Source organism: Sus scrofa, chromosome 14 (assembly GCF_054392235.1).
Source record: "Sus scrofa isolate SSC_HxYL_T2T_F1_AM1 chromosome 14, Sscrofa_HxYL_maternal_Yorkshire_Landrace_v2.0, whole genome shotgun sequence".
NCBI lineage: Eukaryota > Metazoa > Chordata > Mammalia > Artiodactyla > Suidae > Sus > Sus scrofa.
In genome coordinates, this window is record NC_139396.1 from 42,041,700 (window position 1) to 42,068,306 (window position 26,607).

Here is a 26,607-nt window from a genome sequence, read left to right on the forward strand (position 1 = left end):
GGAGTTCTTGTCATGGCTCAGTGGTTGACAAACTCAACTAGGATCCATGAGGATGCGGGTCTGATCCCTGGCCTCGCTCAGTGGGTTAAGGATCCGGCGTTGCTGTGAGCTGTGGTGTGGGTCAAAGACGTGGCTTGGATCCCACGTTGCTATGGCTCTGGCGTAGGCCGACAGCTATAGCTCTGATTGGACCCCTCACCTGGGAACCTCCTTATGCCGTGGGTGCGGTCCCAAAAAGACCAAAAAAAAAAAAAAAAAATCACAACACAAATAGCATTGACTAATGACGTTTTGTCCTCTCATATTCAGCCACGGATCCGACCGAACACCCTACCCTCGCTCTGCGGATTAGCTTAGGCTGTAGAGGTTTCACATGCCAGACAATAGGTGCTCCCTGCCTCCTTCATCCCAAGTCCAGAGAAGCTCTGAGTCCTAGTGAAATGTCTCACCCTCTCACACTTAAGTTGTTCCAGTTCTGAGTGTCACAGCAGACACTCAGCCGTGACTGCTGCGTGTGGCTCTCAGCAGACAGAAAGCATCTCGAGAAAGAGAGGGGGTCTTCGCATTCCTCACCCTGCCCTGCGCCCCGCAGAGCTCCTGGAATGTACTACAAAGATGCTTAACTGGGGTAAACGGAAGGCTCAAAAATAGCTCTTGCTTATGTTGGGTCTAGAGAAGATTTACCTGGGATGAAAATGGGAAATAGCGTGTGTCAATTTCTGCCACAGAGGTGAGAGCCCAGAGCTCAGGCCATGGGGCTGGGGACACCTGCATGCCTGCTGTGGGACTGCCTTCAACTAAGTCAAAACACCAGGGTCTTTGCCCTGGCACCGATCATGACCCTGCTGTTTCCTGTCAGCCCTTGAGCCCTCACTCTGACCTGACATCTCCTACTTCCCCCATCCCTAAACCAGTTTTGTCTGTGTCTCTGCTGCCCCCTAGCAATGTGTTCTTAGGCTTCTAGAGGAGTCAAGCTGCCCTTGGGCTGCGTCTTCAGCCCAGGACTGAAGTCCACCGTGTTATGTGCCGGGTGTTTTAGAAACCATGGTAAAATAAACAGGAGAGATAAGCAATCAAGACAAAGTGAAGCTAACTAACAATAGCAGAAAAAGTTAACTGAAGGTCAAAGAAATAATGGGAAAGAACTGGTTCATGCTGCTCCCCCATTGCTAAGTTTCTGAGGTTAGAGACGGGTATTGTTTATTTTTATTTTTATTTTTATTTTTTGGCTTTTTAGGGCCACACTGGCGGCACATGGAGTTTCCCAGGCTAGAGGTCGAATTGGAGCTACGGCTGCTAGCCTACACCAGAGCCACAGCTACGCCAGATCCGAGCTGCGTCTGTGATCTACACCATAGCTCACGGCAATGCCAGATCCTTAACCCACTGAGCGAGGCCAGGGATCAAACCCGAATCCTCATAGATACTAGTCGGATTCGTTTCCACTGCACCATAACAGGAACTCCTGTGATGGATAAAAATCCTAAAAAAGGAGCCGCTTTTCTAGAGAGAAGATTTTGGGACATCTGTGATTCTGAGCCGCTACCGTGGGTGTCTGGACGGTTGTTGGCTGCAAGAAGGGAGAGCGGGCTGCGAGTGGGCTCCGGGTGGAGGGGGTGGAGCTCCCAGTGGGGGGGATGGGGCTCCAGGTGGAGGGAGTGGGGCAGAGCCCAGCTTCAGAGTGGTGCAGGGCCCCTGCTGCTCCTGGTGGAGAAGGTGGGAAACCCTTGCTCTCCGCCTCACTCCTGGTCCCTGTGTGAAGGGAGGTTTCTGCCTCTTTACAACTGGGCCCAGGAGTCACAAACTCAGACCCTTTATCCTTCATCTTGTACATTTTGCTGCATTATGCCTCTTAGGTGGTATTCTTTTCTTTTTTCTTTTGCAGTCACACCCTCTACATAGGAAGTTCCCAGACTAGGGGTCAAATCACCACAGCCAAAGCAACGCTGGATCTGAGCCACATCTGAGACCTACACCACAGCTCACGGCAACCCCACATCCTTAACCCACTGAGTGAGGGCCGAGGGTCGAACCCGAATCCTCATGGAGACTATGTTGGGTTCGTAACCCACTGAGCCACAACAGGAACTCTCCCTTTTTTTTTTAAAAAAAAGTTTTATTTATTTTTATTTATTTATTTTGTCTTTTTGCCTTTTCTAGGGCTGCTCCCATGGCATATGGAGGTTCCCAGGCGAGGGGTCTAATCAGAGCTCTAGCCGCCAGCCTACACCAGAGCCACAGCAACGCAGGATCTGAGTCTGCAACCTACACCACAGCTCACGGCAACGCTGGATCCTTAACCCACTGAGCAAGGCCAGGGACCGAACCCGCAACCTCATGGTTCCTAGTCGGATTCGTTTCTGCTGAGCCACGACGGGAACTCCTAAGACTGGTATTTTGAATGTTGGTTTTAACCACACAACACCTTGCTTTAGTCTCTCCGATGAGTCTACTCTCAATGACATTTGGCTTCTATGATCTTACAGTCTCTCTGGGTTTATCTTGAGGATTAAACCATGACTGATGGCCCCAGGAATCAGCCCTCCCATCAGCACTAGTGTGGGAAGACTGGGGGCGGGGGAGGACCTTGGGAGCTTCCTGATCGTCCCCAGGACAGAGTCAGCAGGACTGGATAACCGCCCACTGTGTCTGCGGCTATACTGTCATCACCTTGTGCTTCATCTCCCTTCCACTCCCGCCCCCAGCCTCCTGTTTCCTGATGAGACCCTGCTTGTTAGGTGACCCTGGAGCAAAGCATTTCTAAGGCTGAGCATCCCTGAGCGGTGTTCCAGGTGGGAAACCCCAGTTTTACCTGAAGTGACCAGCAGCTGGGCGGTGCTGGTGACTGTCCCATAGTCATTGCTGGCAGAGCAGGTGAAGACCCCCGCATCCTCGGGAAACGTCTCTGCGATGACGAGGGTGCAGATCTCCTCTGGAAGGAAGAGAGGGAGTAACGCAGGGTAACCCAGGAAGGCGAAACCCTGCCTTTCCAAACCAGACAAGGGTGGGTTCTGAACACCCCTCCGACATCCCACCGTGGGGTGACACAAGCTATGTGCTGAAATTCCGAGAAGACACATCTGCTCAAACCTGGATTTACATGGGTAACGCGTGGCAGAATTCTCTGGCTTTCCTGGTGTTTACTGAGGTGGAAAACACAGCCAGTTGGGCTCAATATCACCAGAGCATTTACTTCCAAGTGCTGCAGTGTTGATGACAATGGCAGGACAGATTTGTTTATTTGAATCCTGAACCTAGGTTAAATACTGTGTTTTATAACTTCAAGAATGGATTTCCATAAATCATGGTCAAGCCAAGACCACATCCTGTAAAGCGGCAGCTGTGGTGTGAGGAGGAGGGAGACTGTGAGCTCTGCCGGCTCACCTCGGGCTCCATCAGGTCAGTGCAGAAAACACCCTACTCAACATGCCCAAGCGGGTGGGGGGGGCCAGGAGACCCCACCAACGCTGGTGTGGCTGGGAAGGGCGATGGATATTCTTGCTATTTTGATATATATTTTTTTTTTTTTGTCTTTTGTCTTTTTGTTGTTGTTGTTGTTGTTGCTATTTCTTGGGCCGCTCCCGCGGCATATGGAGGTTCCCAGGCTAGGGGTTGAATCGGAGCTGTAGCCACCAGCCTACGCCAGAGCCACAGCAACGCAGGATCCGAGCCGCGTCTGCAACCTACACCACAGCTCACGGCAATGCCGGATCGTTAACCCACTGAGCAAGGGCAGGGATCGAACCTGCAACCTCATGGTTCCTAGTCGGATTCGTTAACCACTGCGCCACGACGGGAACTCCCTATTTTGATATTTTTAAATCAGTGATTTTTTTTTTTGTTGTTGTTGTTGTTGCTATTTCTTGGGCCGCTCCCGCGGCATGTGGAGGTTCCCAGGCTAGGGGTTGAATCGAAGCTGTAGCCACCGGCCTACGCCAGAGCCACAGCAACGCGGGATCTGAGCCGCGTCTGCAACCTACACCACAGCTCATGGCAACGCCGGATCCTTAACCCACTGAGCAAGGGCAGGGACTGAACCCGCAACCTCATGGTTCCTAGTCGGATTCGTTAACCACTGCGCCACGACGGGAACTCCTAAATCAGTGACTTTTAATTTAAAAGATAAAGGAGGCATTCCTGTTGTGGCTCAGTGGGTTAAGAACCTAACATAGTGTCCATGAGGATTCAGGTTCAGTCCCTGGCCTTGCTCAGTGGGTTAAGGATCTGGCATTGCCATGAGCTGTGGTGCAGGTCAAAGCTGCAGCTCAGATCTGGGGTTGCTGTGGCTGTGGTGATGAAAAGGCCACCTGGGAAAGCCGAGGCTTGAGATCCATTTAAAGCACAGTGTTATACCATCATTATTGATGAAAAGCCTCACTGACAGGATAACAGAGAGCACGAGGGAGGAGCCCCTGCATTTTCTGATGGCACAGCACACAGTTCTCAGCTTCCCAGCCAAGGAGGCAGACAGAAAGTGGTGTGGAAACGCGCCACGTCGGAGCTGCACATAAGACTAATCATGGGGAAAGTGAGACATATCTAGAAATGGGGGACATATCTAGGGATGGGGACTTTGCAAACTGAATACCTATGGTTGCAGGATGAGTTAAAAGTGCACTTGAGGAGATCCTGTCGTGGCTCAGTGGTTAGCGAACCTGACTAGCATCCATGAGGGTGCGGGTTCGATCCCTGGCCTCGCTCAGTGGGTTAAGGATCTGGCGTTGCTATGAGCTGTGGTGTAGGTCACAGCTGTGGCTCAGATCTCGAGTTGCTGTGGCTTTGTTGTAGGCTGGCGGCCACAGCTCCGATTGGACCCCTAGCCCGGGAACCTCCATATGCCATGGGTGTGGCCCTAAAAGACAAAAAGACCAAAAAAAAAAAAAAAAGTGCACTTGACCAGAGGAAGGGACGCGAAATGCAGGGTGTTAGCGCTGTTAGGACTGTACAGGGGCTAGCCCCTCACTCCCTCGGGTGAGGTCCAAAGGGATCCTCTCAAGGTTACAATTAACTGATGTTGGGGCCACAGTGCAGGAGGATGCTCTCTGTCTCCCATGAGCTCCTTTCTCCTAGAGCACAAGGCCTCCGGGCTGGTCCAGAACAAGGGGAACCTAATGTGAAATGAAGCAATCAAAGATTTTGGATAGGAAACAAGGAGTTTCCTGCAGCTGAGCAGGATCCTAGAAACCCATCTACATGAGGAGGCAAACTTGTATCCCTAGGATACAAAATGTGGGAAGCATATAAGCACAACCTGGCTCTGGGTGCAGGGGGTTAAAAAAAGATCCAGTGTTGCCACAGCTGAGGCTCAGATTCATTCCCTGGCCTAGGAACTTCCATTTGCTGTGGGTGTGGCCATAAAAAAAAAAAAAAAAGGTTATGCCATTTGAAGAAAACCTGAATTTGTTTATATAGTTGCTCTTTCTAATCCAGAAGGCCCTTTTGAGAATGAAAAGACCACATCTTTCAAATCTGATTGAACCAACTCCATTGTCTCTGAATTTGGGGGACACTGCTATTGCATAAAATGAGGTATATTCATGTATAGATTGGATGACCACCTGGACATAATGGTTTACAGCCGGAACAAAAAAATAAGGAAAAAGAAAGCACTGTGTGTTCTTTGGGTGGTCTTCAGACACTGCCATGTCTCAGGGATTTTACTAGATCAAACTGTAGTTGCAAAGTCCCCAAGGTTGTTCTGCTTTGCCTCTCTTGGGAAATGCCGTCTGAAATTGACAAGAGGCTCACGTTTTGCTGTGAGAAAGGGGCACCTCAGCTCTATGAGGCCGACATACAGGCTGAAGACAGCCACAGGGGTGTGAGCTGAGCCTGGCTGCGGCACTGAGCTCTTGTCTGCAGCATCTTATGTGAACAAAGCCCTAAGACATCTGTAAAGTACATTTTGGAGAGGAATGGGAAGCAGGAAATGACTGCTTGTGTTAAGTAAAGGGAGTCAGAGGCTAACTCATTTGTATTAAAAAACTGTCCTTTTAAAAAGATGGAAAAAGTTAAAGTTACTAATAACTCTAATTATGATCCATTTTCATCTAATTTTCCTAAGTGGAAAGTTTTGATTTGAGGGCATATAATAAATGACTAAATTGGAAACTATTTTCGCTGATGGTAAATTGTTTCTTTCTTTCTTTCTTTCTTTTTTTTTACAGTTACCTAAAAATTACTTAATCACATAAATATCTTTCAGAGGTTAACCCCGAATTTCATTTAAGTTCTTGGACACATTTAACTCTTGGTTAAATACAAATGAAACCATTTTGTTTGCAGAAACATAAAATGATGAGGCAGCAAGGATAGTATTACGAAGTCCTCTGGGTAATGGTGGGGGGACGTTTTCATAAATGTCTTCCTTCACAGCTTTTTTTTCTTCCTTTGGGGTTCAGCCTAACTAAAAAAACATCCAGCTTTTACCTTCCAAACCACATGGTTTGGCCAACACAACTAATAAAAAAGGACTCCGGGCTAAAATCAGCAAGATGAGACTCAGTGTGGGTAACTGTAAGGCTTGTATAAACTTTTATAAAGGATTTCAAAAAATTGCAAACTGTATCATATAGAGGGAAGGGAATTTAAAATGCAGTTTATGGAGTAATAATGAAACAAACCGCGGGGTGCCCATTAGTAAGTCTAGGAAATAAACTATGACTAGCACTTTAGAAATGCCCCAATACCCTTCCCAACTCACCTCCCCTTTAGAGATAATAGCTCTGATTTTCTTTCTTTCTTTCTTCCTTTCTTTTTTTTTTTTTTTTCTTTTTGCTTTTTTAGGGCAGCATCCGTGGAATATGGAGGTTCCCAGGCTAGGGGTCTAATCGGAGCTGTAGCTGCCGGCCCATGCCAGAGCCATAGCAACTGGAGATCCGAGCCTCATCTGCGACCTATACTGCAGCTCATGGCAACACTGGATCCTTAACCCACTGAACTGGGCCAGGGATCGAACCTGCAACCTCATGGTTACCAGTCGGATTCATTTCTGTTGCACCACAACTGGAACTCCTGATTTTCTTTACATGGTTACCATATGAGGGTGTATACTTCAGGTATGTGTTCCTTTGCTGTAAAACATTGACTAATAAGCACTTTTCATGTCCTGAAAAGAAAAGGCAACCCTGCCACTGTGAGAAAAAAGTGCAACTTTCCTGTGAGTTTGCAAAAGCCCATGGGGGTGGGGGGACAAGACCACAGGGTTTCCTGGGGAACATGGGGCTCACGGGGTGGGGGCCATATGGAGGGGCTAAGTGTGGGCAGCCAGTGGGAGAGCTGGTGGTTTCTCTGTCTCCCATTTTCTGTTCTGCTTTGGCTGTACCCACGGCCTGTGGAAGTTCCTGGGGCAGGGATCAAACCTGAGCCACAGCAGTGACAACGGTGGGTCCTTAACCAGCTGAGCCACAGGAACTCCTTCTATTTTCTGTTTTTAAGTTCAATACGGCCAACTTTCAGATCTTAGCATCTGCTCAAATCAGAGCCCTTCCCTGGGTGGTGACACCAGTGCTCCCAACGGACTCCGTAGGAGTGATGGGGTGGGGGTGAGGGGCAGGCAGAAATGCGGGCTGGGGTCAGCTTGCCCCCGCCCCGACTGTGGTCAGGGCAGATATGGGCAATGGCCCTGAGCTCTGAGTGACTGAGCTTGGCCATGTCTACCTCTGTCACACCCCGATGCCCAGCCTGCCTCTCGGTGCCAGGGCCTCTGCCTGCATTTGCTCTCATTTGGCCCCCTTTCTTGCTCTTGCAGGATGAATTCTTGCCACAGGGGTGCACATCCACAGAGAGGTCATGAACAAGAACCTGGCGACCTTGCAAGTCTGGAAAACCTTGACCCCATCTTCATGCAGAGTTGGGGACTTGGCTCCGTGTGGAGTTCCAGGTGGCAGGTAATTCCCGATAGAATGTGGAAGGCTCTGCGTCAGCAGCTTTGTGTCTAGTGAGCCCGCCGGGACTCCCAGGTTCTGACCCTGCTGCTTGGTTTCGGCCAGATGCTCCTGGCCCAGGAGAATCACCTCGCCATCCTGCACAGTGTGACCTTCATGTGATACCTCGAATCTGTCCTTCAAGTGTCCTTCGAGGGCAAGTGGTTCACCATACCCTTGTAATCTGGAAATGGGCAGCCTTCAGTTTGGGGAATTGAAAAGTTATTCCACTGGTCATCTCGCCCCTTGGTCCTCTCCTCTGGGAACCCAGATGCACATGCAGGGTGAGCGGTGATCCGACATCCAGTTTTCCTACCTTCTCTCCCTTACCTCCCTGCTCTTTGTCTTTTGCTTCTACTGTGCGGAGACTTCCTTAACTTTTTCTTTTTTTGGCTTTTTAGGGCTGCTCCCACAGCATATGGAGGTTCCCTGGCCAGGGGTCCAATCAGAGCTACAGCTGCCAGCCTACACTACAGCCACAACAATGCGGGATTTGAGCTGTGTCTGTGACCTACACCACAGCTCACAGCAACTCCGGATCCTTAACCCACTGAGCCAGGCCAGGAATTGAACCTGCAACCTCATGGTTCCTAGTCGGATTCGTTTCTGCTGCACCATGATGGGAACTCCTTCCTCAACTTTTATTTCCACTACTTTTTCATTCTAGGAGTTCCCTGTTTTCTGAACATTCCTCCCTCTTCCTCTGATACTCTTCCTTGTTCGATGAACACATTTTCCCATCTCTCTGGCGAGAGCGCTGCTTTGCTTTCACATCTTCTTCTCTCTGCAAGTCTGCTTCCTCCCAGCTGCTATCTGGAGAGTCTCCCATTTCTCTGTATCAGTGTGACAAATGCTTCTTCAGGGCCCTTGGCCTCTTCTCTGCCGTGGTTCTGAGCTGAGCGCAGGCTCAGGGCAGCAGAGAGCAGCGGGTCACTCTGGCCTTCCCGGCGGAACTGAGATGGTCTGCCCTCGGTGCTGCAGACGCTCCTGTGTCATCCTGGATGGGTTTTCTCTCTTGGAATGTTCAGACTGCTCAGGAAGGAGCCCGCCTGTCTCTGCCAGGCCAGCCATCTAGGGGCTAGTGCGGGAGGGGGTGGCGCAGAGGCACTCAGCTCTCAGGATTCCAAGAGCACCCAGTTTTACTTCTTTTTTAAATTTTATTTTTATGGTCTCACCTGCAGCATATGGAAGTTCTTGGGCCAAGGGTCAAATCAGAGCTGCAGCTGCCAGTCTATACCACAGCCATAGCAACCCTGGATCCGAGCTGCCTCTGAGACCTATGCTGCAGGTCGCGGCAATGCCAGATCCTTAACCCGCTGATTGAGGCCAGGGATTGAACCCGCATCCTCACAGACATTATGTCAGGTTCTTAACCCACTAAGCCACAACAGGAGCTCCACGCAGCTTTACTTCTGGAGCACTGAGTCTCCCCTTCTCTCCCCAAAGATGAAACCAAACTTTCTTGGTCCATGAGATGCTAAGTATCTCAGTAATTCTGTATGTGCTCCTAAAAGCCAAAACATACACTGAAGTGCCTTGTTTGCTAAGTAGTTCTTTCCAAAGAACATCATAATATTCAGGTCTAACAAGGTAGTTATTGTTTTAAAAAATACATGTAAATTGAAGGTAAAATAATCAATATTTGATTCTTAAATCACCACAACTGCTTACTAATGGATGTGTGTGTCCGTCAGGCAATGCACAACCCTTCTTGGAGTTGGACTGCACAAGGCCAGCCTCCTTTTATGGTCCAGACCAACTTTCATGTGGTATTTGCTTTTTACGACACATATGCCAATAACTCAGTTTCGCAAAGATATGATGCATAGGAGAAAATGCAGAGAGCGAACGTTGAAATGCAGAACTATGTCAACCCAGCAGTTGCATCTGTCTGATGTCAAGTAAGTCTCATGGTGTTTGTCAAAAATTTCCAACATCCCCAGCAGCTCTGCCAGCTGGTGTGGCACCCAGGGTGCCTTGGCACACAGTTTGGGAACCACAGGCTTCATCGAACCCACTCTTGTTTCATCCGCCATCTTCACCTGGAGGTACATCTGAACACCCTCATGTTGCCCTCCTGTAACTTGGCACCTCAGTACATTTAACAAAATATAATTCACTTCATCCTGTGACTCGTGGGATTAGGCCATGGATCCAACTATTTGGATCTAGGATGGGGGCAGGTTGGCAGAGATGCCACTAAAAGTGGGGGGCACACACTTTTCCATGCCCAGTTCCCCAGCCAGGGAGACTGTATTTTCCACTGTGCAGGCATGAGACAAAGCTACAGAAGTAACTCAATAGTGTGTGTGGCTGTATCTGGACAGCTGAGTCAGGGGCTGAGTGCTAACAGCCGTCACGGTCTTCTGCCCCCTCCCTCCAGCTGCTCTTTGAAGGATTCAATCAGGGTAAAGTCAGAAGGTCGGAGAAAGAGACTCGAGCAGGTACCACGGCAGACGGCTGTGGGTTTTGAGGAAACGGACTGCTCTGGATGGAGTGGACTGGCTGAGTAGTACAGGCTGACTTCTGTCTAGACGAGGAGGGAGTGGGAAACACATTAGACAGAGACAGCTCAGGGGTGACGAGAAAAGCCTGTTTTCACTGCACAAATGCTTTGGGAGGGGATCTGCCATTTCCTTCTTTATCTGCACATCTAATTCCCGATGGGCCTTGTCTAGGCACTGGCGAGTTTCCATTTTATTTCCGGAGCTTTAAAACCAGTTACACATGAATAAGAAAAAGGAAGGAGAGAGAAAAGAAGAAAAAAAGATCTGCAGATAAGTGAGGGGTTGAGGAAGGGAGAGGCGGTGAGGCTGGCCAGTGAGGAGAGGGCAGTAAAGCCCACATGCTCAGATACGTCCTGAATTTCAAAGCCACTTATGTTTCAGCATTGGGAGACCATTCCTGACACCATCCTATAACACTTATCTCTTGCCTCAGCTGCCCTGCCATCATGTCTATTTTCCTTTCCCCTGAACAGCAGCTGGAAACCAGCTTCAGAAAAGCCAGCTCCCTCATACACTGTATAAGGCTGAGCAGTCCTGAGGTCCATCTAGCGGATGTAACGTTGGGTCATTTAGGGAAAGTAAACGGTTCAACACAGGTTTTGTTTTTTTCCCCTGGAGGCATCCATGGTCACCGTCCAGGCCAAGGTTAGAAAACAGTCTCCTACGAGCAAAGGAATCATATTCCCACCCGGTTTTGTCAGGCAAGCCAGAACACTGTTTAACTACAAATACGCGTTACTCTGCCGGTTCTGAGGTTCTTACTCATAACAACTCACTTAAGCACTCACTTGAATAGTCGTTCATGCGTGGATTTTATTCAGCTCTATGTGCCAAGTGTGGATTTCCTGAAGCAGAGCACATTAGCGCTCCTCGACGAAAGAAACAAGCAATTCCCGTCGTGTAGTGGAGAATACAATTGTGCAGAAATGATCAGAGGTTGGGGTAGACTAGTCACGCTCTGTTTTTCATAGCTCCTGACACTACATGTGTTTTGCTTATATTGACAGATTTGCTTGAAATATTGCTTGACCAAGAAATACCTGTTTTCAGCAAACGCTATTATTGTGGTTGGGAAGGAGGAGTCTGTTTTCTTAAGTGCTTTCAGGTTGAACTGAAGCGAAAAGGAAAAGAAGGCACCTCAGTGCCAGGGTACGCAGTTGACAAGGACGCCTTCTACATTCTGCTCTCCTTTGCCCGGTTTTAACCCAAAAGACATTGAAGAACATTCTCAAGATCGGATCACTCCATGGAGCTGCTGAGGGCTGGTTTTATGACAAATTCATGATCAAAACTATATTCTAGGAGTTCCCTTCATGGCTCAGAGGTTAACAAACCTGACTAGGATCCATGAGGACGTGGATTCAATCCCTGGCCTTGCTCAGTGGGTTAAGGATCCGGCGTTGCCGTGAGCTGCGGTGTAGGCTGCAGACATGGCTCGGATTCTGCGTTGCTGTGACTGTGGCACAGGCCAGCAGCTGTAGCTCTGATTCGACCCCTAGTTTGGGAATGTCCACATGCCGCACGTGCGGCTGAAAAAGAAAACAACAACAAAAAACTGTATTCTAAATGCAAAACAGCAAACACGACTGAGGCACGGATGTGGTGTGTGGGGTGGGAGGTGGGAGGAGTTTCTATCTGCCCCACTCACCCAAACATATTCCTTCCTAGTTGGTATACTGAGTGCTTTCATTTTTTCAAACAGATAATGTACTCAGAAACTAAACTGTGCAGTGTCTAACCAGAGTTTTGAATTTTAAGATGACGCTTGGTTTATGATTTCCCAACACAGATCCCAGGAGACACTAAATAAATCATTGTCACCTATGGAGGTGTTGACAGTGGATAAAAAAATGACGAGAAAAGAGTCTCATGAATTCAAACAGAATCCAAAAGGCAACATCAAAAGCAGTCTTAATCCATTCCATCAGGAATGCTTTTAGAACTTTTGGCCCAAGATTTTAGTTTTATTTGTACATAAAGCATCAAAAGAGATAACTTGCTCCATGAATTTGTTCACATGTACTTTCTTGTAGATAAAAGAGATATTTGGTTCTTACTTTTCTATTTTTCTTATTTTCTCTTTCTTTTTCTTTCTCTCCTTCTCCATCTAGCCAGTGTATTTAAGATAACAATGTAAGAGATGTGCCTTCAGCCCTACAGGAGTTCCACAACAGCTCCTGTAGGAGACTGGGTAGAAGTTCCACGGATCAGGGAACATTATGCAATTTGGAGGGGTGCCCCTCGGGGTGCCCCCCCACCCGATGCTCACGGCATGCAGAAGTTCCCAGGCCAGGACTGAACTGGAGCCACAGTAGTGAAAATGCTGTGAAATGCCTTAACCTGGTGAGCCACCAGGGAACTCCCATCATGCAATTTTAAACAAAGACATGTTACAGGCAGTTGTGTAGTTTCACAGTTTGGACAGTGACCACAGCATCTGACACAGTGACAGCACCAGGTGGGCAGCATGCTCTGGGATGACTCAGGACCAGAAAGCAGACCTTGCCACAGCACGCCCTCCCTGCCCACCAGCTTCCTGGGCCAGGTTTGCTGGGACCAGAGTTGGCATCTTCTCATTTTGAGGTTTGACTGAGAAAATTATGCAGGAGGGTCCCTCCCCCACCTCACTGCCCCCTTCCTCGCTGTCACCCTGTGTTCCACCTTGCCACCCCCTTCCTCGCTGTCACCCTGTGTCCCACTGAGTGGGATAGGACCTCAGTAGGACCACAGTCTGCTTTCCAGACCAGTGCTGAGATCTGAGAAGTTCAGGACTGACCGCAGACTCTCTGATGGGGAGCCGCCAACCTCCCCAGGGACGGCCAGCGGCAGGCAGGCTCCTGAGAGATGTGGAGGGTCCATGCGATGCTGAACAGAGGCTCACCTTGCTTCACTTTGGCAAGAAGTGACTGAAACCTGTGTCTTTACTGATGGGAAAAATACTAAGAAAGCAATCTTCGAGGAGGATGGACTATGAAATACCTGGACAAAAATGTCCGTTTCTCTTATAAACACGCTGTTGGTCTACCAGGAGCCCTAACTATAGGAGAAGTTTGGGGGAGGGGGGCAACGCGCATCTGGATCACATGCTCTGGGCCCAGGGGCTCGTCAGGAAGAGGGGCTCCAGGGCACAAGACCTTTGTTCTTGCTCTTAGCGCAGTAAACGTTTATGGCCCAGGGCACATAAATGAGAGGCGCCTGCCCGGTGGTCGGTCGTCTCTGCTGACGAGTTCGGGCTGCTCTTGTGTGAGATGCATTTCCAGGCGGGAGTCTAGTTGTTGGTGGCCTTTGGTCAGTAGAAGTATTTCTACCAGAATTTTAGGAGGATGTTTTTTCATCTTTAGCTCAGTTTGCGTTCTGAGTATAAAAGACGACAGTTTGAAAAGCTTCAAGTCACTGAGCTTGACCTGCTTGTCTGAATGGAACCTCATGTTTTACTAATAAAGAAGTTGATGTAAATTGCAGTGTGCAGACCAGCGATAAAGAAGATATTGTCTGTAAGGGGGGTTTCACATTTCCAGGGAACTGCAAAAACATTGTTCTGCTGATGGGTTTAAAACAGAAACAAAGAACTATTGAAACCAAAGAGACACATTACCAGAGAGGAAAAAAAAGGCAAGGCTTCTTACCAGGTTCAGCCGTGGATCGAGGTTCTGTTTCCCACAGGAGGAAAAAAATAAAACAGAGCATTAGAGTGGGGTCCTGTTCATCACAAACCTACCCATCTTTTCCTGCTCCCTCGTCTAGGACGGACGTGTTTGCAGAATTGCTGCAAACTCCACAATAAAAGAGAGGTAGTAGTGGATCAATTTATAGTCCTACGAATGAACCCGAATGCCTGTAACAGCTTCTACTAGGAAATTTTAAACTGCAACTAGTAGAAGGGCTTGCAGGAGGCTGTGGACCTCTTGAGATTATTGGCTCATCTTGGAATGCAAATGTCCAGGTGCCCTTTTTCTGAAGGAAGAACGGATAACTTCCAACCGCGCGTCTCTGGGTCCCCAGCCAGCAGGGCGGCTTTGGAGTGCGCCCCCCACGCCCCCACCTTGAGGACAGAAGTCCTCATGGCATCGCACTGTAGTGACGGCGCCCTCCCTGGCTCTCCCGGAGCATGAGACAAGCGGGCGCGGACCCCTGCCTTACTTTTCTGTAGGATCCGGAAATCTGGAGAGTCCTGGATTTCACTGCCCTGTCGGAACCACCGCACCTGCAGCGGGGGCGCGCCTCGGACCCGGCACTCCAGCACCACCACCTGGCCCTCGGTCGCCGCGATGCTCTGCAGCTCCTGGAAGGCAAGGACATGCCATCAGACCACTCCGCAGCCGCGTCGGCTCCTGACACGGAGCGGACCTTCCCAGCCTTAGAGCCCATCCCACCTCTAAGCCCACAAAATGAAGTTATCATCAAGGCTGTGCAAGAGCCCGCGGAGGCGCTGGGCCCATCCTGCAAGTTTACGGCTCTAGTATTTACGGAGTTTTCCATTAACAACTGTCACCTTCCTGTATCTACCCTGAGGAGTGAGCTGGCGGAGGGCAAACTTCTTAAAACAGCTACACTCCGCCTGCGTGTAGATCCCCGGGGAACGGACAGGAAGGGAAGGAAAACTTGTCTTCCAAGCCCAGACCTTTCCTCCGGGGGCCCACCTCTGCCCACCAGCTTCCTGAGCCAGGTTTGCTGGGACCAGGCTTGGCATCTTCTCATTTTGAGGTTTGACTGAGATAATGAAGCAGGAGCACCCCTCCCCCACCTCGCTGCCCCCTTCCTAGCTGTCACCCTGTGCCTCTGCCTTGCCACCCCCTCTCTCGATGTCACTTTTTGCCCCCGACCTCAGTGCCTCCCCACTGCACCTCTAGACCAAGTAACCGTTTACGACTCAACAGACTAGAAGTTCATTTGGCCTCACAAATGCAAAGAGGTAAATAAAGCTTGTAAGGTGACTATTAAATACCGGAGGATAACAGAGGCCTCTCTCCTCCAGAATTACTCAGCGACAGGCCCATTTACATTTTTTTGATTCTTTAGACTTCCGACTCCAGAGTAAGGTATCTGATAGGCACGTAGAACTTTTAAACTAAGTCAAACATGATGAAGTCATGCAGCTATCATAGAGCAAGAGCAAGCACATTCATGTTAGGATGTGTGTCTTTTTTTTCTATTTCTGTCTTGTTTTCTATTTTACCTTCGTACAAAGAGACAACAAATGGAGTGCTGGGAAAAACAGATCCTGTAGCAACTGGCCAGCCATGAGTGCACTCCAGCTGTATGGAAAACCTCAAAGTTGAGGACGTGGGCAGAAACAGAGAAGTCCAGGGCGAAGTCTGGGGAGGCATTTGGTAGGAATTTTGATGGCTGAGAAGGTCTTTTTTCAAATGAGATTAAGATTTTCTGAGTGCATTCTTACTCTGCCGTTATTTTCAAATGTAGAAAAATGTCTGGTTTTAAATAGACTTTTGCTTTCTTTCTTTAAAAACTGGAGTATAGTTGGTTTTTCTTTTCTTTTTTTTTTTTTGTTGTTGTTGTTGTTGTCTTTTTGCCATTTCTTGGGCCGCTCCCTCGGCATATGGAAGGTTCCCAGGCTAGGGGTCTAATCGGGCTATAGCCACTGGCCTACACCAGAGCCACAGCAACATGGGATCTGAGCTGTGTCTGCCACCTACACCACAGCTCATGGCAACGCTGGATCCTTAACCTATTGAGCAAGGGCAGGGATCAAACTCGCAACCTCATGGTTCCTAGTCGGATTCGCCAACCACTGCACCATGATGGGAACTCCCTATAGTTGGTTTTTCAATGTCATGTGTCAGGTGTTTGGCACAGCAATTCATTTATACCGAATCTATCTATCTCTATATCTATTCTCTTTTTTAGATTTTTTTTCCCTTATAGGTTATTCCAAAATATTAAGTATAGTTCCCTGTGTGACTTTGACCTTCCGAATGGTCCAGAAAGAGCTAATTTAGTGGATCAGCAGGAAAGGGGTGGCTCAGGGGTCCAGCTTGTGTGGACTGATGATTAAATGCCTCGGGCACGTCTGCGAAGCATTCGAGGTCCATCCAGATGGTACACAAATATTCTTCAGGTGTGAGATTTCATACAGCAGGGGGGAATTCTGGTTTACTCGGAGGATTATGCATTTTGCCCAAGCATGGGAAGAAGTGGGAGGCAGAGGACGGGTGATGCCAAGAACTTTCAGAGTTGGAGTCCGAAGTCATCCGGGGATGGCCCCAGCTCCTCCTGGAGCAGCTGGTTTTCACAACAGAAGCTGCTATCCCCATGGCTCGCTGGACAGAATACGGGGCAGGGTTGGGGAGGAGCCAGAGGGAGGCCGAGCCATCTCCAGAGGCTGACCTTGGTTGTCTGGCTCATCCACCGGGCAGAGTCTGGGCATCTCTTGTTGTTAGGCCCCCTGGGCACTGGGGTTCCTTGGAGGGTTTGACTGTCTGGGAAGAGGCACCATTGGGACAGACTGCTCCCCTGGCCTCACATGTGGCCCTGGGACCCGTGTCCCAATGTCCCCACAGCTCTGTGGCCCCAGCTCAGCCCCAGGGAAAGCGGGGACCCTGCCAGAGCTGTGTGAGATGGAGGCAGAGCCCTCCCCCACAGCACAGACTTGATAGGCCTCAGCCGTGAGGTGGGGGTGGGGGGGCACGGGCATCAACTGTGTCCCAGAAATAATGCAGCAGGTAAGAGATTTTTCTGGCCAAGTGCACGAAGCTATTTGTATAAAGCTCATAAACTACAGGTAAGTGTTTGGAGCCCGACCCTCTGTAAACAGTTCCTGCTCTAAACACCAAAGGATGACCTCATAGGCTATGATTATGCTACCAGCGTCGTTGGTGGGTTTTACATGTCTTCTTTCTTCTTGGGTATTTTATCCTGGGTAGGGGGGGATGTTTAAGGTTGTTGACAACCACTATCATTTACTGCCTCTGTCCTCCAGTAAATACTGTCTAGGAAAAACAGCATTAAACAGCTCTTTAATAAAGCTGGAGCCGGGCGGGCTTAGCAGAATCGTTTCCCACATGAAGACCAAGCATGTGCTCTTGTGCCTGTCTGAGCAGATGACTGACGGATTTATAGAGATTTCTTTCACCTTCATCTCTAGTTACTTGGAATGGATTTTGTGAAAAGTGTGAGGTTGGGGTCCACCTCTGCTGAGGACCGCTCAGCCCAGTAAGCCTCAGTTACCATGGTGCTGGGGTGTCTTGGGGACACTCGCTGGGCCCTGTCCATTGGTCTGGCCTGGAGCCAGCACTGCTCTCCTGGTGCTCTGGCCTTGGAAGTCTTGACACCTCCGCCTTCTCCTGAGGGAGGGCCTTGCTGCTCTCACCACGTTTTCCTCCACGAAACATTTAGGGTCCAACTGCCAAGTTCAACATCAAACAAGGAACCTGCTGAAATCTGAGCTGGATTTGCATCAAACTTATGGACTGATCTGGGGTCTTGACCTCTGAAGGTGTCCCAGTGCACAGGTGCGTATCATCATTTATCTCTGCTTTTTAACATGTCTTCTCAAAATTGGGGGCAGGGAGACAGAGAAGAAATACTACATGGGATCATTTCTTTTTCTTTCTTTCTTTTTTTTTTTTTTTTTTAGGGCCGTACCTGTGGTATACGGTGGTTTCCAGGCTAGGGGTTAAATTGGATGTGTAGCTGCTAGCCTAGGCCACAGCCACAGCAATGAGGGATCCGAGCCATGTCTGCGACCTACACCACAGCTCATGGCAACACCAGATCCTTAACCCACTGAGGAAGGACGGGGATCAAACCCGCATCCTCATGGTTGCTAATCGGGTTCGTTAACCACTGAGCCCCGACGGGAACTCCAACATGGGACCATTTCCGAGCTGAACAGTTGGCCTATGGAATGCATGTTATCAACTTGGCCATGCAAAGCACCAGTGCCAACTGTGAATTAGTCAGTTTTTGTAAGATGTATTTTATAAGGCTTGCCCATTCTCCCAGTTCCCTACCCAGCATTTTGTCTTGTTTTTTTGCATATCCCCCCCCTCTATTTTGAACCCTATCAGGCCGAATGTGACGGTGCACACACTTCACAACCCCTCACAAGATTACAATCCTGCAGCAGCTGTGCGATGAGTATCCATTTAGCCCCAAAGGCAACCCTGATAAAGCCTGCTGATCCACTCCTTTTAATTTTTAAAGACTTGACATGAAGCCACATGGGAATGGAATTTAAGATTCAGACTAAATCCCCAGAAAGAGACCCGAAGAGATCAAACCTTGGTGAAGACAGGAGGGAGGCAGGCAGCTGCAGGTCCATCTGGCCGGCAGAGGTACGAGGTGGGGCTGGGGGCCTGGAAAGCAAAGCACATGGATCAAACTCTAACATACAAATGCTGACAGATGGGCTCCAGGGACCTGGTGTTATTGGGATGGCGCCCGTGAAGGACACTCAAGGGGGACCGCACAGCTACCCCCTCCCACCCCAGCACACATGCCCTCTATCCTCATCTCACACCTGTTCTCTGTTCAAAAGGCTAGTCAGGGCCCTCAGGGACCCACGTGCTTCTATAGGCTATGATCCAGTGGGTTCCTGTGTGTAGCACTTCCACAAGGGTCTTTTTCTGTTTTATTTTGAAATACAGTCTGTACTCACTGAATGCAAAGCACATGCTACTGGTTATCAAACATCTACCTATCTCATTTTTAATCTGAATCCTTTTTGATGTACAGATTCCAAAAAAAAAAAAAAGAAAGAAAAAGAAAGAAAAAATACAGTATTTTTTCCTTTTTTTTTTGTTTTTTTGTTTTTTAGGGCTGCATTTGTGGCACATGGAAGTTCCCGGGTTAGGGGTCAAATTGGAGCTATAGCTGCCAACCTACACCACAGCCACAGCAATGCTAGATCTGAGCTGCATCTGTGACCTACACCACAGCTCATGGCAATGCTGGGCCCCTTAACCCACTGAGCGAGGCCAGGGATTGAACCTGCATCTTCATGGATATTAGTTGGGCTTGTTACCACTGAACAACAATGGGAACCTTCCAGTATCTTTTTCTTGATGTGCAAAAGGCAAAGGTGCTGAACCACCACCTCACTTTGGGGAAGGGTAAGGATTTCATAATGAATGGAAAGCACTTCTTTGAGTCTGATTATTTATTTTCAAACAATCTGGATTGATTCATTTTTACATAAGTGATTGCTAGCTTCCTAGCCCAAGATGATGGTGACCTCATGGTATGTGTGTAAATATAGCCTTCCCTCAGTATCCCTGGGGTCCTGGAACCAGAACCCCTGGGACACCAAAATCCAGGGATGCTGAAGACCCTACATAAAATGCACAACAGGCATGTTTCTACCCTCAAGTGGCGGAATCTGCGGATGTGCTGCCACGGATCTGGGGGCGGCTGTGGACCACAGGGCAATGCCGGGAAAGCTGGTCGTCATGGAGATGCTTGGCCTTCCTCACCCTCTCTGGACACTCTGGGCTGGCCTGTGGTTCAGGAGGCCTGGGTCTCACTGTCTTTTCTTGCCTAAAGCGTGTGTGATCACTTGTGTGGCATTTACCCTGTGCCAGGCACTGTCCTGAGTCTGTGAAGGAGAACTCATTGGACCCCCATGATACCCTGAGATGCATGATCTCACTGTCAAAGTTTCACAGATGCAGAAATGGCACAGAGAGGTCAGGTCACCTGCTCAAGGGCCCCTGGTTAGTCAGTGGTGAGGCTGGGATTCACACTGGCAGCTCTTGGGGTTGTCCTTGCCATGTAGCTGGTGTCATATTGCCCAGCACATCAAGAGCATTTCTCTGTGCACCTCCTTCTCCCAACTGTAAAAGTGAGGTCTATTCCCTTCCACTTGGTGTTCCTGATGCATTTAAACCATTTCTCCATGTACTGTTCACACTGCGTATACATTTAGAGGCACGTGTGTCTTTCTGTCCTGAGGCTGCCCTGTGACACCTCAATATAGTCATGTTCAAGAAGTGCTACATGTGTACATTTCCTGTTCCCCACTCAGAGTTTATAAACTTTGGGAATGGAGCCACTGATATTTTTTTCTGCCATGAAATGCCTAGCACGGGGCTAAGCATTCATGAAATACTCACTAGTACGTAATTATCAAACCCCAAACAAGGCCACTGCCTTAGCCAGAATGATTTTTATGAATCCTGGTTCAGGGGTTTAAAGGAAATATCTACTATACATGCTGTGTCTGAGTAACTCGTACTGGTTGGTGCTTCTCAAGTTTATGAGCACAGATGTGTCTTCTGTGCACCTACTTGACACAGAGCCTGTCACACCCTGCACTTTCTAAGGTACCTTTGGGAGCTCAGTAACTGGTGCACACACTCATGTACTATGGGAGCTCAGTAGCTGGAGGACACACCCGTGGACCTAGGGGAGCTCAGTAGCTGGAAGACAGGCCAGTAGGGGTCAAGGGTGAGCTCACATTCCGAGAGTGCTGGGTTTAAAGATGCTCATCACAGCATAAAGGCCAGGTATCATGTTTGATTTAGAGACATTTAGATTTTATTATTTTTTTATGGCCACACTTGCAGCATATGGAAGTTCATAGGCTAAGGGTTGAATTGGAGCTGCAGTTGCTGGCCTGCCCCACAACCATAGCCACACCAGATCTGAACTGCCTCTGTGACCTACACAGTAGTTCATGGCAATGCCGGATCCTTAACCCACTGAGCAAGGCCAGGGATCAAACCCACATCCTCATGGACACCAGTTGGGTTCTTAACATGCTGAGCCACAAAGGGAACGCTCTAGATTTTATTTTTTTTTGTTAAAAATACTTCATGTTGTTTGTGTTTGCAAAGTAAACTTATGTAATTACTTTCCAGGAGTTTGTACTGCTGTTTCCTCTTGGCTAATGCAGTCTTGCGATGAGATAAATGAAGGATAAAAATTTGTGGTGATGGGGGTCTGGGATGGAAATGCTATAAAACTGGGTTGTGGTGGTCACTGTACAACTATAAATGTAATAAAATCCACTAAAAAAAAAAGAAAAGAAAATGCATGGTGAAGGGATGTAATGAATTTTTTCCTGTATTATCTGCTTAGCTCTTTGAGGATGGGAAAGCTTTTGTCAGTATGTGGACTTTTCTTCTACTTTGTTTTCAATGAGCTAATGAATTTTCTAAATGGAAATGGGCACAGATGTGGGGGAAAATCAAACAGTAACAGCTAAAACAGAGCCCAGACTATTGGCTGCTAGAAAGACAGGTTCCCAAAGGAAATGCAATGTTCATTAATCGGTGCTGTGTCTTTGATTAAAGATTATGTTTAGTGCATTAAAAGGAAGAACTTTACCTACCATTTTCTTTTCTCCCAGTTGTGTTTCCACTTAGAGAATATTTTAAGGGAGGGCTAGTTAGAAGCAAAGCTAAATTCTTTGACCCAAGTAGTCTGCTAATGAGCTTGACTCCTTTTGGGCTGTGGTCAAGCACACACACCTGCTGAACGGGGACAGACAGTGGCTGAATCACGGCGGTGGTCACCCCTGTCTTGGGAGACGATGATCCTATCGTCAAGGAAACGGAAGTTGTTTTCTTCTGAGCTCTGAAAGATAAGGAATCAAGTGCTCAGTCAGAATTTTTTCGGCAGGAAATACTCTTCGAAACATTTCCACACAATAGCCCAGTGTCTATGGATAATCAACTGGCTGCCACTGTCAGTGTTTCACAAACGGGGACCCACCACCGCAGTGAGAATAGTAGTTGTCAGTATATGCACAGAATGACCCGACAGACACAGGCAAAGTCAACCCATAGATGAAAGAAGAGCAGCTCATGTAACCATGTATCTCAGGTCTTACCTGAGAACCCAAAACACTGAACTTGAAACTCCTAAGAGAAAAGAAAAGCCTTGGAAAAAGCCCAGGCTCTAGCAATAAGCAGATAGCTGACACATTTAGGGTCTGGGCTCCGTATTTAATCTGAAGGTCTGGGTGTCTGTTTTAAGTCTACCAGCTGTTTTTTGTTCTAGTTTCTCACATGTGTAAGGCTGATAGCACCTTAAGATTTTTGTCTTCTCGGTCCATAAAAGCTAGTGAGGTGGGGAGAAAGGTTAAGAAGAATTTCAAGGCCTAGTTTCACTAAGTTAAAATCTAAAGCTGTGTAACCTCCAGCAAGTAAGCTCACTTCACTAAACCAGGGATCCTTATCTGAACACAGAGGTGTCAGAGCATACGATCTTACCCAAGTCCCTCTAGCGTTAATATTCATTGGTTATTTGATTCTGGATGGATGCAACTGTTATTATGTATATGCCAGCAAATCAAAGACATTTATTGGCACCATCTGAACATTCATGGAATTTTCCAAAGAATTCTGGTAGATTTTATTTTATTTATGCGAAATAATTAAAAGGCTAACATTTTACTAAAAATGCATATATGTATAGGAAAAACTAAATTTTAAGACTTTCATGACAAGATCTAACTGGAAATAAACTTTATCCAAACGTACACCTATTTCTGGCCTAATTAGATATTTTCTAATTTGCGTGAATAAATTGGTCATCTCCTGTTTTTAGTAATGATTTAAGTAATTTTCCCTCAATGTGACCATTCTTTTCCTATACTTATAACAAGTTCATTGTCTTGAAACTAACACTGTGGATGGTTAGATTTTGGCAGACCGATGATGAAACGCAGGCTTCAATGTTGGAATTCGTAAGTTAAAACTGGGTCCAGGTTCAAATAATTGATCTTTGATTGACATCAGCTGACCTTTCCCTTCAGAGCCCAATACAAGTGGCGTCACACACTGTCACAGTCCACCATTCTGTTGACATTCTTTGCTTACAGTTGACGGAATTGTAGGCACTTACTGTGGCATGGCTCCAGGTTTTGACTTGAAAGCTACACTTTCACTGTCAGAATCGGATGAACTGGCACCTGAGTTAAAAATAATAATAAAGAGGTTAAGTAGGATCTAAAACTGCTTCAAAGGTAATGCTCAAAGGTAATGCTCATTATTTCCAAACAATGACATGCAAAGTCTTATTCTGAAATACAGAATGGTTCAGATCATTTTACTTGTTTTTTTCAGATAATCATTGAAAAAAAGAACTACCTGGGAGTTCCCATTGTGGCACAAGGGAAAGGAATCTGACTAGTATCCATGGATGCAGGTTTGATTCCTGGTCTCACTCAGTGGGTCAGAGATCCAGCGTTGCCTTGAGCTGTGGTGTAGGCCGACAGCTGTGGCTCTGATTCAATCCCTGGCCTTAGAACTTCCATATGCTGTGGGTGTGGGCTTAAAAAGCAAAAAAAAAAAAAAAAAAGAACTACCCAAGAAAAGCCTTTTTCAAAGCAATATGTGTGTAATGTCATTTATTGTTAGTTTCATTTTAATCACTTTGGCCATTAAACCATACTTTTAAAGGGCTTATAAATGATGAAATAAATATGTGTCTGTGTATAAAACCTCCATGGTGCATATTACCCATATCTTCATTGCTCATTAATTGGGAGATGCTTTTGGATTCTTTGATAAAGTGGAACTTGACCGTGGCTTCCTTCTTGAACATGATTGTCTCTAATTTTGGATCACGCCCTCCCAAATTTATTTGCTTTATTACTATTTCAAAATTCAGGGTCACCTTGTCGGATTTTTAGTCTGAGTGCAAACTGTCCTTATATATTAATGCTCATATATTTTGTGACAAGAGATTTAAGTGACATTTAAAATAACTGTGATGGTTTGGGAGTTCCCGTAGAGGCTCAGTGGGCTAAGAACTCGACTGATATCCATGAGGACGTGGGTTCAATCCCTGGCCTCGCTCAGTGAGTTAAGGATCTGGTGTTGCCATGAGCTGTGGTGTAAGTCACAGATGTAGCTCAGATCCCCTGTTGCTGTGGCTGTGGTGTAAGCTGGCAGCTTCAGCTACAATTCGACCTGTAGCCTGGGGACCTCTGTATGCCGTAGGTGCTTCCCCCCATCCCCCAAAAAAGACTAAAATAAAATAACTGTGATCGTTAGAAGTATATTCTTGATGCCTCTTCTATGAGCCATATTCAACTTGTTATTCAAATTATCTATTTAAAATCTCTTAAAATAATACATGTTATAGGAAAGTAACAAACAGCACAGAATTGTGTATATAATAGTGAACACCAGTATGCACTTTCCTTGACCCCATTCTGCACATGCTAACAGTCTGCCCTATACTTTTCAGATAAACTGAATTTATTAATAAACATACTGTGGTCCCTCATTATCAGAGGAAGGTGTGGGCTAGACTTAAGTGTATGCCTGAAACCTCAGGCAGAACCAAATCCTATAAATGCTATTCTTCTTACACCTACAAACCTAAGATAAAGTTTAATTTGTTAATTAGGCACAGTAGGAGTTTAACAATAACATAATAAAATAGAACAAATATAACCACATAATTATATTACGATTATAACAATTATAAAAAAGTTATGTGAATGTGGTCTCTCCCTCTCAAAATATCTTATTGTACAAATCTAATGCCTCTTCTTTCTTAACTAAGCCCTGGTTATGCATCGTGGGTGTAATTTTTAGAGCTTGAGGTGCATGACAAAACTAATAGGAATTTCCTTTTCCTTCTTTCCAACTTCACAGGTGGAAGGTTTGTGTTGCCGTGGATCTTGGCAACCTTTGCACACAGGTTTTTCCCTTCTTTCACCTCTCACTTAAAGGAAGCACCGTGTGGTTTCTCTTTGGCACATCCCGATCCACAGCACCACTGCCCTGGGCTTTGGGGCCGTTTTTAATAAGATAAGGGTCGTTGAACAGGTGCCTAGAAACACCTTGGGAGTCACCTGACAGGACACATGGACAGAAGGATGCTTCATCTCCCAGGTGGTCGGAGCCCAGGCAAAAGATTCTACCATATTGCTCAGAATGTGAAAAATTCAAAACCTACCCATGATTTATTTCTGGAATTTTCCACTTATTTCCCACTGCAGTTGACTGGTAAATGCAACCATGGAAAGTGAAACCTCAGATTGGCGACTGTATATTTATGTACATATCTGTTCCAGCGCAATCACACAGTGTGTGCTCTTTGCAATTAGCTGTATTTGCCTGTTGACACTTTGGGAATTTCCACCTTTCCTGAATTCTGTCATACGGCTGTCTGGTGCCCCTTCCTGTGACTGCTCTCCGCCTTGGTTTTCCAGCTCTTACCAATGCTGGATGTGCTGCGTAGGAAACCGCGGGATGTTTGCTGTCCTTCCTATTTATTTCTGCAGGGACACCCTAGGCCTGGACCCTCACCGCACAGACCCACCTTGTCCTTCCAACATTCTCAAATTTGTGTTCATCTGTGTTAGGTTAATTTTCCTACATCACACCTTTCCTTTTTAAAAAACAAACAAACAAACAAACCAACCTTAGATGACCTATGAGTTTCTGCTCAGTAAATTAAAAGATTGCTATTTCCTGGCTCTTGTGATTTCCAACTGATTTTCTGCTCCATCTGCCAGCACTGCCTGTCCTCCTGCATCCTGCGAAAGGCTGAGGGCTGAGCCAGCTGCGTGCGCACCTGTCATGTAACGAGGGTGCCGTGGTGAGGAACACATAGACCCTGCCTTTGGGGGGCTCCCATTCTTTGGGGACACAGACAGGGACCAATAAACACACGACATGGTGGTGAGAGATGCGGGGCCAGAAGAGTAGGTGCTCCCATGAAGTAGGCTTTGGATAAAGGTGCGGAGATGCTGAGAGCCCTGCCTGGCCTCACCCTGCATCTGAAGCTTTAGTTACGTGGTTCACTCTCTGGGAAGCCCCCTCAGGAAATAACATTAAAGATCATGTTGTACATGTTCAAGGCCTCCAGAGCTGGACCCTGAAACGGGTTTCTGAGGCAGGGAAGTATTTCCCCTTATTATAGGAAAGTAAGTATATCTTCTGTATTTTGCAGTTAAGCTTAAGTTCTTTGGTATTTTTTTTTTTTTTTTTTGTCTTTGTCTTTTTGCCTTTTCTTGAGCCACTCCCGCGGCATATGGAGGTTCCCAGGCTAGGGGTGGAATCAGAGCTGTAGCTGCTGGCCTATGCTAGAGCCACAGCAATGCGGGATCCGAGCTGCGTCTGTAACCTACACCACAGCTCACAGCAACGCCGGATCCTTAACCCACTGAGCAAGGGCAGGGACCGAACCCGCAACCTCATGGTTCCTAGTTGGATTCGTTAACCACTGCACCACGACGGGGGAACTCCTCTTTGGTA

General features: G+C 47.4%; 1 protein-coding gene across 5 annotated transcripts in view; it reads right to left on the minus strand.

The window, feature by feature from the left end:
• Positions 1-26,607, minus strand: part of PALLD (palladin, cytoskeletal associated protein) — a 341,957-nt gene that overhangs the window by 168,962 nt on the left and 146,388 nt on the right. For all 5 annotated transcript variants that reach the window (XM_021073310.2, XM_021073309.2, XM_021073311.2 and 2 more), the window contains 6 exons: positions 23,237-23,303; positions 21,859-21,964; positions 18,670-18,744; positions 14,570-14,711; positions 14,056-14,079; positions 2,813-2,932 (listed from right to left, as the gene is read on the minus strand). In XM_021073310.2, coding sequence (XP_020928969.1) covers positions 2,813-2,932; positions 14,056-14,079; positions 14,570-14,711; positions 18,670-18,744; positions 21,859-21,964; positions 23,237-23,303 — 534 coding nt within the window. The remainder of the gene's footprint in view (positions 1-2,812; positions 2,933-14,055; positions 14,080-14,569; positions 14,712-18,669; positions 18,745-21,858; positions 21,965-23,236; positions 23,304-26,607) is intronic.